Below are 13,542 nucleotides of genomic sequence, written 5' to 3'. Positions count from 1 at the left end.
AAACCTTGATATCCAGAGTCCTAGTCCTGCGTTCAAACCACTACCTCACACTAGCTTTTCTAAACAATATTACTGCCTGCAAATTACTCTTATATATTTCTTCTCCATCTTTCTTATTCTACATCCTTTATATCCAAATCCTAGCTTTTAACAGTATGTCAGCTTTAGAATAAGAACAGTACAGTATTCTCTGCAAATAACAGTCACAAAGAATTGCTGTTGTTTTAAAGACATTTTGGAGCACAGTTTCATTATGTATACTTTGAACGCCTATGACTGATCCATTTTTTCTACTCAAAAATATTCTTGCAAGTGATTCCTGCAATTAAACCCCAAAATGATGTAATACATAATACATGCAGGTTGCTTCCCTGCAAACTATGTACTGCAGAGGGTATGTGTGTAGACTCACAAATGTTTTTATAAATATCTAATGCAAAGCTACATAAGTGACTGATGTCAAGATTAATTGATGGATGAATGATATAGACTGTGGTTGAGATGGAGTATGCACATATTTAAGCCTACCTACCCACAAAGCAGAAAACCTCTGCACATATTTAGTTCCCAGACATTATCTTCATTAGAAATGTTGCATTTACTTCCTTAGAGTCCCTGAAACAGACAAGCTAAGAACAAACTGCATATGTTTTCTGTAGTCTCATCATGCCTCTCCATAGCTCCTTACTTCTTTTTATTTTTAAAATGTCATCATCTCCAGGTTCTGCCAGATGGTCAGTATAAGAAACAAGGGTCTGACAAGATTAACTACTTGACTATGATCGTGGTTCGTGTGTACATGCTTCGATCTGAAGTTGTCCTGACTCTGCTAAAGGCATGCACCATTGCTATCCGATATTCTGCAGTGCGCCGGCAGTCTGAGTTAAAGCCTGGGTATGATATGAGAAAGGAGGTTTGGCAATAGTCAAAGAGTTGTCATTTTCCGGTCCCACCCTTGCTATTCTTGTTAATGATTGCTTTCTTCCTTTGGTATCATTGGTGTTGCTACCTGTTCCCCCACTTCGCCCATTCGGTTATAAAATGACCTTACGGTTTTGTGAAAGTGGGACCCTCAGAATGAGAAAGTGACCTGCCAAAGGCTGTTCAATGAGTTCATAGCACAAATGTGATTCAAACCAGAGACTTTCCAATTTCAATGTTAATATCTTAGCATTACAGTCTGGTAGCTATTTCTGATTGCCCGTGTAAATGTTAAGTAGTAGAAATCACCTTCTGACTTTCTTGAAAATATGCAAAGACTATCCTCAGTCAAACCTCTGAGTCCTTCCTTTGTTGGTCAGCTACTATTACAGTTCACAAACTGGTTGGGTCAACCCTACCATTGGGTAGAGAGTGAGGCAGCCACTTCAGTTCATAGGGCCAAGGAGCTGGAGGAGAACAGAGCTGTGTCTTGCTCCTCGTGGCAGGTGTTTCTCCCCTTTAGGTCTTATGAGATTTGGCGGAGGATGGTGTACCACTGAAATGAAAAGTTAACTCTCATTTTAGTTGGTTTCTCCATATATAATGATACAGGGAAACAACTTTCAAAACGTTATTTCTTTGGATGACATCTCCCAGAATCCTGCTGCTTTCCCAAGCTTTGGTTCTTTTTCTTTGCTATAGCCTCAAAATCTGCAAATTGTCTTGGTCTGCTAGGACTGGTCTGCTTACCCCAGCTTTACTGAATGAAACAGAAAATGCTGCAGAAGCCCTTGCTATTGGCATTGGCAAATCATTTTCCTTTATAACCAATAACATTCTCTTCCTTCAGCGACCCAGAAGCAAAGATTCTTGACTATCAAACTCAGCAACAGAAGCTTCTGCCGCAGCTGGCAACTGCCTATGCCTTTCACTTTGCTTGCCAATATATGACCAAAATCTTCGAGAGGGCCTACACAGAAACTAAAGAAGGAAAATTTGACTTGCTTCCAGAGGTAATGTGAAGAGATAAACAAGAGTGGTCAGTCATTCCAGCTGGGCAGGGGTGCAATTCAACACTGATAATATAATCTTATAAATATCTTCTCTAAGTTTCATTGAGTACAGTGGAGCTCAGTCTCAGAGTAATGTGAAGTGGATTTTAGCCTATTTATGACCTTGCCTTAGAATCACAACATATAAGGCCTGGCCCCAGCAGTCCAAAATTGGTGAACTTTAGGGAGGAATGTACAGTTAACTTTGTCCATATTTGAATGATCTGTCGAGCAATAAACATCTTTTCACAACTGTGGTTTAGAAATATTTAGTTTGCCCTTCGTATATGTAGGGGTTCCTGTACAGACACACACAGACACTCCGTAGATGCCAAATACTGCAGGACCACGAGTCCCATTATAGTAAATGGCAGCAGCTGTATGCACACGCTGTCACTAACAATGGATGCTCCAATCCGCGGATGGCAAGCCCATCAACATGCAAGGCCAACTTTAGTCAGATGTTGGCTTATTTTGAAACTTCAGCCCACAAGGTTTCAAGTACTGGACATTGTCCAGTTAATGTTGCATGCTTTTAAGTATTGTTAATGTCTTGTGTAGATATTCTTGGCTGATAAAAATGATGTTTAGCTTTTTATAAGAAGAGAGGAGTCTTATTGATTTCAGTGCAAGAGAGAGAGAGAGAGAATTAAGTATGTATTTGACATTTTCCCATAAGAATCAATAGGACTTGATCTAGCTGTCATTAAGAGCTTTGTTGGATTCTAAAGAAATTCATTTTATTTAATCATGTAACCTATGTCCAAATCTCAGAGTAGGTGACATTAATTTAGGCATTAAAAGATGACTCACAAAAACAAGACTCATAATAGGATAGTAGGAAATAATACAAGGCAACATAAATGTAACTTTCTTTGACACAGAGAAACTAGATCAGTTGGAGACCATTGTGAGTTGTTGTTGTTATTATTATTATTATTATTATTATTAAGCTTTATTTATATAGCGCTGTAAATTTACACAGCACTGTACATAAAATCATTTAATTAGACGGTTCCCTGCCTTCATGCTTACAATCTAAGAAGACAAAAAGAAGAGTTCTTTTTAAAAGTATCTCCAGTGCTTTGCTTTGCTCATAGAAATACTGCAACATCCTTACTTAGCACTGGTCTGTCTGCTTATTTGCAGCTTCATGCCCTTGCATCAGGCATTAAAGTGATAGCTACAGAGTACAGCTCATCCGGTGTGGAGGTGTGTCGGAAGGCCTGTGGAGGGCACGGATACTCTCTTCTCAGTGGTCTACCTTCCCTGTACACTAGACTGGTTGCCTCTTGCACTTATGAGGGTGAAAACACTGTTCTCCTTTTGCAGACTGCCAGGTAACCTCAACAAAAGTATATTCTAATCTGGACTCTGGGGTTTTGCTGGTGCCATTTCATGAAATTTCCCAGACCTTGGAAAAGTAATTTTTGGACTGCAGAACCCAGAATCCTACCAGTCAGCATAGCCATAAGTCCAGACATAACATTTGAGTACAATACATTCAGAACCTCTTCTCAGATTTGGGATTTGTTTCAGAAGTTTTTTTTTTTAATCAAGATATACGTTTCTACCTGAGGCTAGCAGACAAACATCTTTCTTCCAACTCCTTCATATTGATTATCAAGTGGAGAGCTTAAGCAGGGGTAGCACTTAAAGAAAGGACTAAGAAAAGATACTAGTGTGCCAAAAGGTGTCTGGGAGATATGCAGGGAGAAAGCACAATATATATTCTTCCAGTAACAATGGAACTCTTTTTTGTCCTGATAATAAATTTTCTGGAGAAGAAGACTGAGAAATGGCCTATGTTGAAAACCCAACTTAGAATTGCTGAAGATTCTGCATTACAATCTGTACACAATAGCAGAGATTCTAGATCATCTGCTTAGTTATATAACCACCTTAGCAAAGTAGCATCTCCCAGTCCAATCCCCCCTAATCCTGATTTACCAGGCAGCAACCACTGTGCGTGACAGGAGTCTGTTCTGTGAATTAGGAGACTGATGTTTCCAACCATCCTGCTACATTAGCTACAGTGAGACAATCAGAAGCAGGATCTCTTTGCAATTCCTCTTCACACTAGAGATCACTCATGGAAAGGGGTGGGAACATCAATCTGCTGCATCCCAATTGATGAGAGAATAGTCCCCTATCACTCACAGCAGATGCTGCCCAGTAAGTTAAGACTGGTAGACTTTTACGATTCTTATATTTTCCCTACAGTGTTGAATATATAAAGATTGTTAATACAAATGAGTTATGGATGCATAACTCAAGGTTGTTCATTCATAACTGCGATTGTGAACTTGAAACCATATTCATAACCAGGGAACTACTTAAATATTTATTTATCTTCCCAACTGCCAGTTAATTTTTCAGTTTTCTAGTAGCCTGTATCATGAGCATACATAAGATTTTTCTTGCTTGCATTCAGCTGTTATTGTTTTTTAAATTGTCTTTGAACTTGAAAAACAAAGGTTTGGAGAAGTGTTTTAGGCTGGCTGCTTGTCTCAATTTTCACTTTCTTTGTCATTAGGTTTCTGATAAAATGCTTTGCAGTGGCAAAAGATGGCCAGCTTGTCCCCATGTCAGTTGCCTACTTATCGTCCAAAAACTTTGGGAAATGCCAAGCCCAAGAAAAGAGAGATTTCCAAAATCCTGATGTTTACATTGACGCTTACCGGCAAAGAGCCTTCAGGTTGGCATAAAGACATTGGAATCCAATATTTTATTTATATGTATCCTTGGATTAACAGCATGCCCATCCTAAAGACTGGAGATAAGTAACAGAGGGGTTTTCCAGACCGGCGCTTTCTGCTGGCCTGGATACATGCTAGGGTTGCCTAAGGGCGGCGCCACTGCATGCCCCACAACCCTAGCATGTCGCGGCGGCATGATAATGGCGGTGCCCTGTATACATGGGCACCGCCATTATGATGTCACGGCTGCACCGCAGCCAAACAGCACAGCACAGGTGTGATGTCCCAGCAACGCTGCAGGGCACTTGGGGCGCCCTTTCAGTGTTGCGAGAAGGAGCTCAGAAACGGAGCTCCTTTTTGCCGCACGCATTGCTGGCGCAGCCTTTACACAGCCACACCAGCAATGCAGAACAGAAAGGGGCCAAGCGGCCCCTTTCTCCCTTTCCCCGCAGCTGTCAGGGTATCCTTGGGGCATGAAGCCCCAAGGACACCCCTTTCCAGGCTGCAGGGAAGCGGCGTTTTGCCACTTCCCTAAGGCCTGGAAAAGCGGTGGATTGGGGCCTCTGGGGCTGCCGCTGCGCATGCCCAGGCCCCAATCCAGAGGGGGAAGGGGCTGGTGCAGGCTGCCTCAAAGGGGTGGTCTGTATCCCGCCAATATATCAAACATAATGTAATTGTCGCAGACAGACCTTAAGACAGGATAATGAACTTTTTGGTGTGGAGGCCAAACTCTAATTTGGTACTCTGTACCTTAGTGTTCTTCTCCACACAGGTAGTCTTTTTCTCCTTTCATCCACACAGAATTCTAAGTGTTCCTTTTCTCTTTTCCCATGCCATACTCTTTTTCTTTTATACTTCCCTCTCTTATCCCTGCCCTGGTACAAGCTCAGCCTCCTACTTGTCAGGGGAAGAAAATCCTTTTTGTAGTCTTTTCTTGTTGTTGTTTGAAAGAACTTGGATGCACTGCAGAGCAAAGGTGCAGTTGCACTTGGCAAGTTATTGTCCCTGGGTTGCTTCCAAACAGGAAAATGCCAAAGTAACTCCAGCTTTCTGTACCCTTGCTAGGAGAGTCTGCCACCTAGTGACTGGAGATGGCCACATTAAAATCAATAAAGTTTGTGTAAGTGTACATGTGTTTTAAAAATCATTGAGATGTATGCTTTTATGATCCCATAAGTATATAAGCCAAGGTTCAGGTTTTCATGGTTTTCAAGCTAGTCCTGCGATAGTCAGCCATTCTCTTTTGTTAGTATAGCTATCTATACAAAGATAAAGAAGACTGAGTACAACTATTTGCACAATATTTTGACATCCGTTTATATCTCTGCTCGCCAGGATGTTACGGAGTGCAGCGATCAAACTCCAGAATTTGATTCAGTTAGGAACCGCACAACATGAAGCATGGAACAGGTGCTCTGTCCAGCTGGCACAGGCTGCTATGGTTGGTAATCATTTTGGTAACCATTTTGCCTCTTCAGCCTCTTCTGTCATGGAGACTGCCACTTAAGTTATGCTCAAATAACAAAGCCAAGGAAAAGCAAGTCATACTGTATTTAGTGCCCATTTTTAAAAATCAGTCTTGTATTTAAAAAAAAAACAGTTGGGAAGCAAGATATTGAAATTTGCTTTTGATGTAAGCAGTCCCTTTGAAATAGGCATAATGTGATCCTCCACATGTGGTTGTACCTCAACTCTCATCAGGTCTAGACAGCATAGACAATAATAAGGAATGCTGGAAATTATTGCCAAAAACTGGTAACTAAACAGATCTTCCAGTGATTACGTTAAAAGGCAACCTATTATTACAATTACAATTATTACAATACTATCCAAAATCCATAAAACAGTGATACCTTTATGGGACCAACCAAAATGCATAAAATACATGTTGCAAGCTTTCAAAGCTCCACTGGCTTCTTCATTAGGCAAAGCTGTTAAAAATCATACAGGTGGAGAATAAATTAAGATGATGTTAGTCCCAAGCCTGCAATTTGTCAAAAAGAAGGCCTTTTCTCACTGAGGCCCAAACACATTGGGCCTTTTAAAAAAAATACTGAATAAACAGTTGACCATCTCAAAGTACTTATGCTACCCAGTGAGTACATAGTTGTTTCTGATGTTGAAATGAAATCCCCATAATTCAAGAATGGCACACACCTCCTACTTGCTTCAGCATGCCTTCTGTACACCACTTTGAATGTGTATAAAGGGCTAATGATCATTCTTCATGGAGGTGTCCTGTGTGGGCTATGCATCTGATTCCTGATTTATTTATTTTTTCAGGCTCACAGTCATTACATTGTGGTGGAACAGTTTGTCAAAGCACTGCAGAGGTATGAAGAAGAGTTTGCAATACACAGGATCCTCAAACATCTCTGTGACCTCTTTGCACTACATGGGATGTACTTGAATATGGGAGATTTTATGCAGGATGGCTACCTTTCCACCGAGCAAACTGCCATGGTGACTGAATCCTACCTGGAACTCCTGCCTGTCATTCGGTGAGGGGATTCCCCTGCCCCAAAAAGGGTTTAATTAATTTTGTTTCATGTTTCTGTCATACTGTCATTCATATCACCATCTAAAAGTACCAAACTGTGTGTCATTAGGACTGGTGAAGTGAGAGGCTTATACATTTCAGGGATGGCTGTAGGAGGCATAGCTGGCTATTGCCTTTTCTTCATAAAGCTACTTCACACCTCCTTTTTGCTAGAGGTGGAACCATAAAGTACCAGAGTCTAGTGATAGCAATATTCCCCCTGTCTCATTTGCACTGTTTTATCTTTTGCCCTAAAGATGAATACGGAAGAGGAGTGGCATTTTCTCTTTGTATGCTCAGTTTCTTGGCAGTGCTTTCTGCTTCACAAATTTCTCTAGCACTCCAGCTGAAGAGCTCACTAAATGATCAGCTCCAGAGCTGAGCATCATGAAGTGGCTCTCCAGCTGTATTGTGCCAGAGGGTCTGATTCACTTAGGATCCTAGCTAAGCCCAGTTCATAAATTTGCTGAAATAACACAAAGTCACTGATGCTTCAAAACCTCAACCTCCTTAATGGCCAAGTGATAGATGTGATGCATTCCAGGGGGGAAAGTCATGTGCAATGGCCTTACAGCTATTGCTGGAGTGCTGCCATACCTCCCATCAGCCCTGCTTCTTGGCTATGCTGGCTAAGGCTGCTGGGAGCTGCAGTCTAACAACGTCTGGAGGATCATATATTGCTTGCCCTTGCTGTAACTCCAACTGAAGTGACTATCTAAGACAGGGAGCCACCTCATACCTTGTTAGATTGTTTGCCCATCAAGCTCAGCATTGTTTCCTCCAACTTGGAGTAACACTTTAAAGTCTCAGGGAGAAATCAACCTGTGTTATTTAGTAGTTGAATTTCCTATAATGAGCTCAGAATGGAATACATTTATTTATTTTTTATTTACATTATTTATACCCCGCCCTTCAGCCCTAATGGCTCTCAGAGTGGCTTACAATTATTATTTTTAATAAGATGGTTCCTCATGTCTCTTTATTCCTGCTTTATCCTCAAGACAACCTAGTGAGGGAGATCAGGCTGACAGAGGGTGAATGAGTAAAGCTAATTTAGTAACTTCCATAGCCAGGGGCGATGTGGCTTACGCGATTCCCTAAGGTGTTGTATTATTGATCTGTAGTCCCTCCCAAAGCACAACCATTTCATGCAAGCATTTTATACAGGAGAGCACAATCATTTCAACCTTCATGTAAAAGGACAAAGGGTGCTGTAGTGATCAGAGTGTGGGTTTGGCCCATGAGAAATCACCTAATAATTGTAAGCTGCTCTGAGCGCCTTTAGGGCTGAATGGCAGGATATAAATACCGTAAATAAATAAATAAGTCACATTGCCCCTAGCTATGGAAGTTACCAAGTTACCTTGACTCATTAACCTTCTGTTAATGTGCCACAGCCCAGAATTTCTCCCCTTCTCATCTTGTTTTCACAACACCACCGTGATGTAGGTTAGGTTGAGAGAAAGTGACAGCACAGTGAAATTCAAGGCTGAGTGAGGACTAGAACCTGAATCCTTGTTTAACACAGTAGCTAATATTCCACCTGATTTTCAAGATACCTGTACTTGATATCTGAATGTTGAATTTCAAGGCTTTCTGGCAAGAGATCTAAGAGAGATCTCATTTGAGATGTTGAAGAACCCTTGCCTGTCAGAATAGAAAACATCAGCCTGAATGAGCCAATGGACTGGCTCAGTATAAATCAGCTTAATATGTTCCTGCAGGCTTTTATCTTTCAAAGCCCCTGTTTACATTTCAAAGGAAGAATGACACCTTCACCTCTTTTGTTACTTCCACGCTTAGATGACGTATCTCATTGTGCCTAAAGATCTTGGCTATTTTTAATAAAAGCAAGCATTAAATAAGGTTTTTTTAATCCTGGCTCTGATATTGTGGAAAAGCATGGAAGCTACAACCTCTCCTTTTAATGACGGAAATGGATACATCAGCACTGAGTGATGTTAATTCAAAATTGGTTGTGTGAGCTTTTTAAATAAGCCAGAAATATTAATTTCAAAGCTTTATCAGATCATTTCAATAAGTGGAATGAGTATGGTGTTGTGACAGCAGACTAACAGCATTAAAAGATAGAACTATTGTTTGTATGCCATTTAAAATATAATCTGCAGCATTTTCATTGTTGTATTCAAAATGAATGGGGCATGCAATATTTAGAGGGTAAAGGATAAAGCTTTTTTTTAGAACCAATGTCAGTCTTTTTGGAAATGACAATAAACTAAAATAGTCTAATGGGTAATGAAACCACAAACAGCTTGGGTTCAAATGTGTTTCAGCATTTACTTGTCTCCATTAAACTGACTTTCTAGCCCATAAGGCTTCAAGGATGGACTGGAGAGATTTTGTACACAGTATGCAGTGAAGTCTCAGGGAGTTGCTGAGCAGGATTTTTTTCAGAGACCTGATCTGAGCAGGGGTCCAATACTCTAACAAGCTCCTTATCACTGCCTCCTTTTTAACAGAACCAAAATAATAATTTACACAGAATGTATGTTAAATGTGTGTTTATTTATACAAGCTGCAAAACATGGAGTCTTTTTAACGCAGAATTTGGGCTGCCTTATTGGACAGTTTTGATATGTTTTTCTTTGCTACGGGTATGAGCACCGAGAGAAGTCATCCAAACAGTTATACTTATGGTTTATCATTTCACCAAAGCTTGGACTGAATTGGTGTTGAACGACTAAAACTGAAGCCACTAGATAATTGTATTCTTCGTCACTTCCATGGTAGCAAGCTCTAAAGCAATTGTGTAATGTTATAAGGGAGGAATGTTGGTGCCTGGGATCCAATTGTTGCTCTCCCTTCTTTCTCTCATCCACACATTCCTTTGGTGAAAGTATAATAAACCAGTAGAGATGCAGCATGGGGTGACTATAGACAGGGTCTTTTCAATGTTATGAGCAAGATACCTTGTTTGGAGGTTTATTTTTATTATTTATTTATTTGCTACTGGCTTTCCAACAATAAGCAAATACTATGGCCAGAATCATATTGGAAAGTTGGAAAGTTATGAATGTGTTACCACCAAAGTTACATGGCTGTGCAGGAACTACTGCCCACTGGGAAGCAGCCACTGTGATAGGTGAGGGTTCATTCTGCTATCACTCAGGACATGACATTTCTACTTGCTCCTGTGAATGATCAGCATGGGGAGAGACCAGTCAGATATTTCCCAAGCAATAGAGCCATGGACCCCCATTGATGGCAGTGTCTGCTTTCTGGTAAGTGGACACTAGGAGACATTCATGGTCCCTATATATCCCCTCAATTAAGGGATACAGAAGGCTTGTGACTACCAAACAGTTATGAATTCATAGCACTAGGTCATGCATTTTAACTCTCCAACAGGATTCTTACTTTAGATTTTTTTTATTTTAGAACCTTTAGGTTCCAAAAGGCCTTAGAACTGTTTCACAATAATGTGGTTTTACTGTGGCCTAAATCTATTTCTTCCACCATGGCACTACCTTTCTGCGGTGATGAGTGTGTGCTCCTGTGCAGCAAGAGGCTCCCATGCAGACAAAGTGATGCTCAAAATTTTACAACAAAAACTTTACAATACATGGAGCAAGAAATTCCAGATGTCCATGCAAACATAGGTTAGATAATAGAGTACACCAAAGAATTTCAGAAAATAACCAGCCTGTGCTTTACAGGTTACAGCAAATGATTGTGTAGATCACGAAAAATTATGGCTCATTCTTAAAGAAATGAGTGAGCCACAACATTTGACTGTCTTGATATGTAACCTGTACTTGGGACAAGAGGCTGCCATCAGGAGAGAATACGAAGAAGCAAAATGGTTTCCAATTGGCAAAGGGGTCCTACAAGGCTGCATTTTATCATCCTCTCTGTTTAATTTGTATGCTGAATAATATATCATACGTAAAGCAGAATTAGTCTGAGAGGAAGGAGGCATGAAAATTGGAGGAAGGAACATCAACAGTTAAGATATACAGATGACACCATACTACTAACAAAAGTAAATAAAGAATATAGTACAATTATTGAAGAAAGTCAAGGAAGAAAGTGCAAAATATCTTAAAGGCACCAGATCCAAAACAGGGTCAGCCTTGACTAGCACCTGAATGGGGACTGCCAATGAATACTAAATGCTGCAGGCTACATTTCAGAGAAAAGATCTGACAAATCTGCTTCTAAGCATTCCTTGCCTAAGAAAACTATGAAATTGATGGGGTCGCCATAAGTTGACAGGTGACTTGAAGGCACCACACACACACACACACACACACAGTGACCTCTACCCAATGGGATCTGTATTTTCCTACAATGCATCTTTCACCACCAGCAGATTTTTTTTCCATCCCTGGATGTGGGTACACACTGGCTATTGCTGGCTATAAACTGTTCAGGAGCCTTAATTTTCTAATCATTGCTGTCTGTGTGTTCTTTTATTGTAATGCAATTTTGGGCTACTTATTTGGATTTTATGGGTTGTAGTTTGCTCTCAGGAAAGAAAAGGTGACTCAAAACAAAACACTTCCTTTATTTTTACAGGAAAGATGCTGTGCCATTAGTGGATGCATTTGACTTCTCTGATGCAAGTTTAAATTCAGCCCTTGGAAGCTACGATGGCCGTGTCTATGAGCGCCTTTATGAGTGGGCCAAGAAGTCCCCAACTAATCAACAGGTAAGTACATTGCACACAATAGGTGGCTAGCACAAGACTTGGAATGCTAATTTTTTGAACTACAACTTCCAGTATTCCCCAGCCAGCATAGCAACATCATCTCCTATTTCTCTCGGTGACTGTGCTGGCCGGGATATTCTGGGAGTTGCAGTCCAAAAATAACTTTTTCAAAATTCTAGACAGGTACCTTGCCTCTTCATTTCCAAAACAATGTTAAAAGGAATCAGCTGCTAGCATAAAAGAACATGTTCTACAAGTCTACACAGCCCCAGACGTGATGAATGGTAGACGGGAGGAGATTAACTGAAACCAAAACATGCAGAAACAGCAAGTCTGAGATGGTTCAGTGAAGACTCTTGGCAGGTTCAGGGTGGATTGTAATGGAGGATGATTTTCTGGGGAGGATTTAAGGAGGTGGAACTCATCAGAGTCAGAGATAAGGATGGCCATTCAGATGTGGCATAACATCTGCAAAAATCTGCTGTGGGCAAATACAAAACAACTGTGCAGAGGCTGAGGGGGAAAGTAGGGGGATGGAAGTGGAGATTAAATGCAACCTTAAGTGAGTTCTACTCTTGAATGGAGGGCTATATTTTCACAAATTTTTCATGTGGAGCCCTAATCTGGATTGGTAGACCCTACCATGCAAATTAAGGGGAGTTTCACTTCTTGTTTGCCACTCCTGTCTTGATCCTGTTTGGGTCTCTTATGCTCATTGTTGAGGAGCATTGACTTTTAGATAAGACCAGTTATTAGTCTTCATGGCTAGAGGGATAGCGATGAAAGTGTATGAGGGCCATACGATGATCTCTAAAATCAGTAATCATGGGAGCTTCCTGGGATTCCCAACAGGCAACAGCATGAGCTTAATTTCTCAGTACTGTTCCTTGTCTTTCCCCCACAATTGGCCCAAATCCAGTGGTTGAAATATTTTCATAGGGGCATAACTCGGCCAGAAGTGGGATTTTCAGATTTCATTAAGCTCCTTCTTGTCTTTGTATACCCTCCCCCTCTGCCCTATAATATGAGCAAAGAGAATAAATTATTCAGAATAATTCATCTACCCGTCTGCTTAATTTGCATGTCTGCACATCAGCAGGTCCAGCTTTTCTTTCTCCAGTTTGCCTTACCCCGAGATAGAAATCAATGCATGGAGAGACAGAGAAAAGAGAGAGATTATGTCTTTATATCTGCTAGACATAGTGAATATATATTACAAGGCATGTTTTGCTCAGAACAAGATGATATCGCCCAGAGCCTAGCAGTACATTATTGGAGGTGAGACCTAGCTGGATAGAAGGGAAGCAAGAATGCCGTAGGATTCCAACTCATATTGAAGGAGCATATAGCCTTCCAGATGCTCTTCTAGGACTATAATTTCCATTATCTGTCACTGATGGCTGTGGGAGTTGCAGTCCATGGTTCAGCTCAGTCCAGTCCAAAGGAGCTCAGTTTTGATGAGGTTTTTATCAGTGTCAGAATTTGGCAATACCTGAAGTGAGACAGGAGTGTCACTAGGGGGTGTGGGGAGTATGGACCACACCATATGACAATGCAAGGGCGAGTGACACCACTGCTCCTCAAACATCTATCTTTTGCAGAAATGGGCTGTGGCTTTCACCTGCATCACTTTAAAATGCTGAAGAGATCGAGTGAGTG

General features: G+C 40.9%; 1 protein-coding gene across 2 annotated transcripts in view; it reads left to right on the top strand.

Moving 5' to 3' along the window:
• The window catches only part of LOC149321274 (peroxisomal acyl-coenzyme A oxidase 2-like), a 32,164-nt gene that overhangs the window by 14,093 nt on the left and 4,529 nt on the right, over positions 1–13,542 (top strand). Inside the window, exons 8-14 of one of the 2 annotated variants that reach the window (XM_089518661.1) lie at positions 722–894; positions 1,772–1,934; positions 3,123–3,313; positions 4,510–4,671; positions 6,008–6,113; positions 6,956–7,173; positions 11,751–11,883. In XM_089518661.1, the coding sequence (XP_089374787.1) occupies positions 722–894; positions 1,772–1,934; positions 3,123–3,313; positions 4,510–4,671; positions 6,008–6,113; positions 6,956–7,173; positions 11,751–11,883 (1,146 nt within the window). Of the gene's footprint in view, positions 1–721; positions 895–1,771; positions 1,935–3,122; positions 3,314–4,509; positions 4,672–6,007; positions 6,114–6,955; positions 7,174–11,750; positions 11,884–13,542 lie in introns of those variants that run through there. The other variant, XM_089518668.1, reaches the window with a different exon arrangement.

This window comes from Sceloporus occidentalis, unplaced genomic scaffold (assembly GCF_023333645.1).
Source record: "Sceloporus occidentalis isolate IW3139 unplaced genomic scaffold, rSceOcc1.0.p SCAF_1, whole genome shotgun sequence".
In the NCBI taxonomy this organism is placed as follows: Eukaryota; Metazoa; Chordata; class Lepidosauria; order Squamata; family Phrynosomatidae; genus Sceloporus; species Sceloporus occidentalis.
The sequence above is the reverse complement of the archived record's forward strand: the minus strand, read 5'-3'. Positions and strand labels throughout refer to the sequence as shown.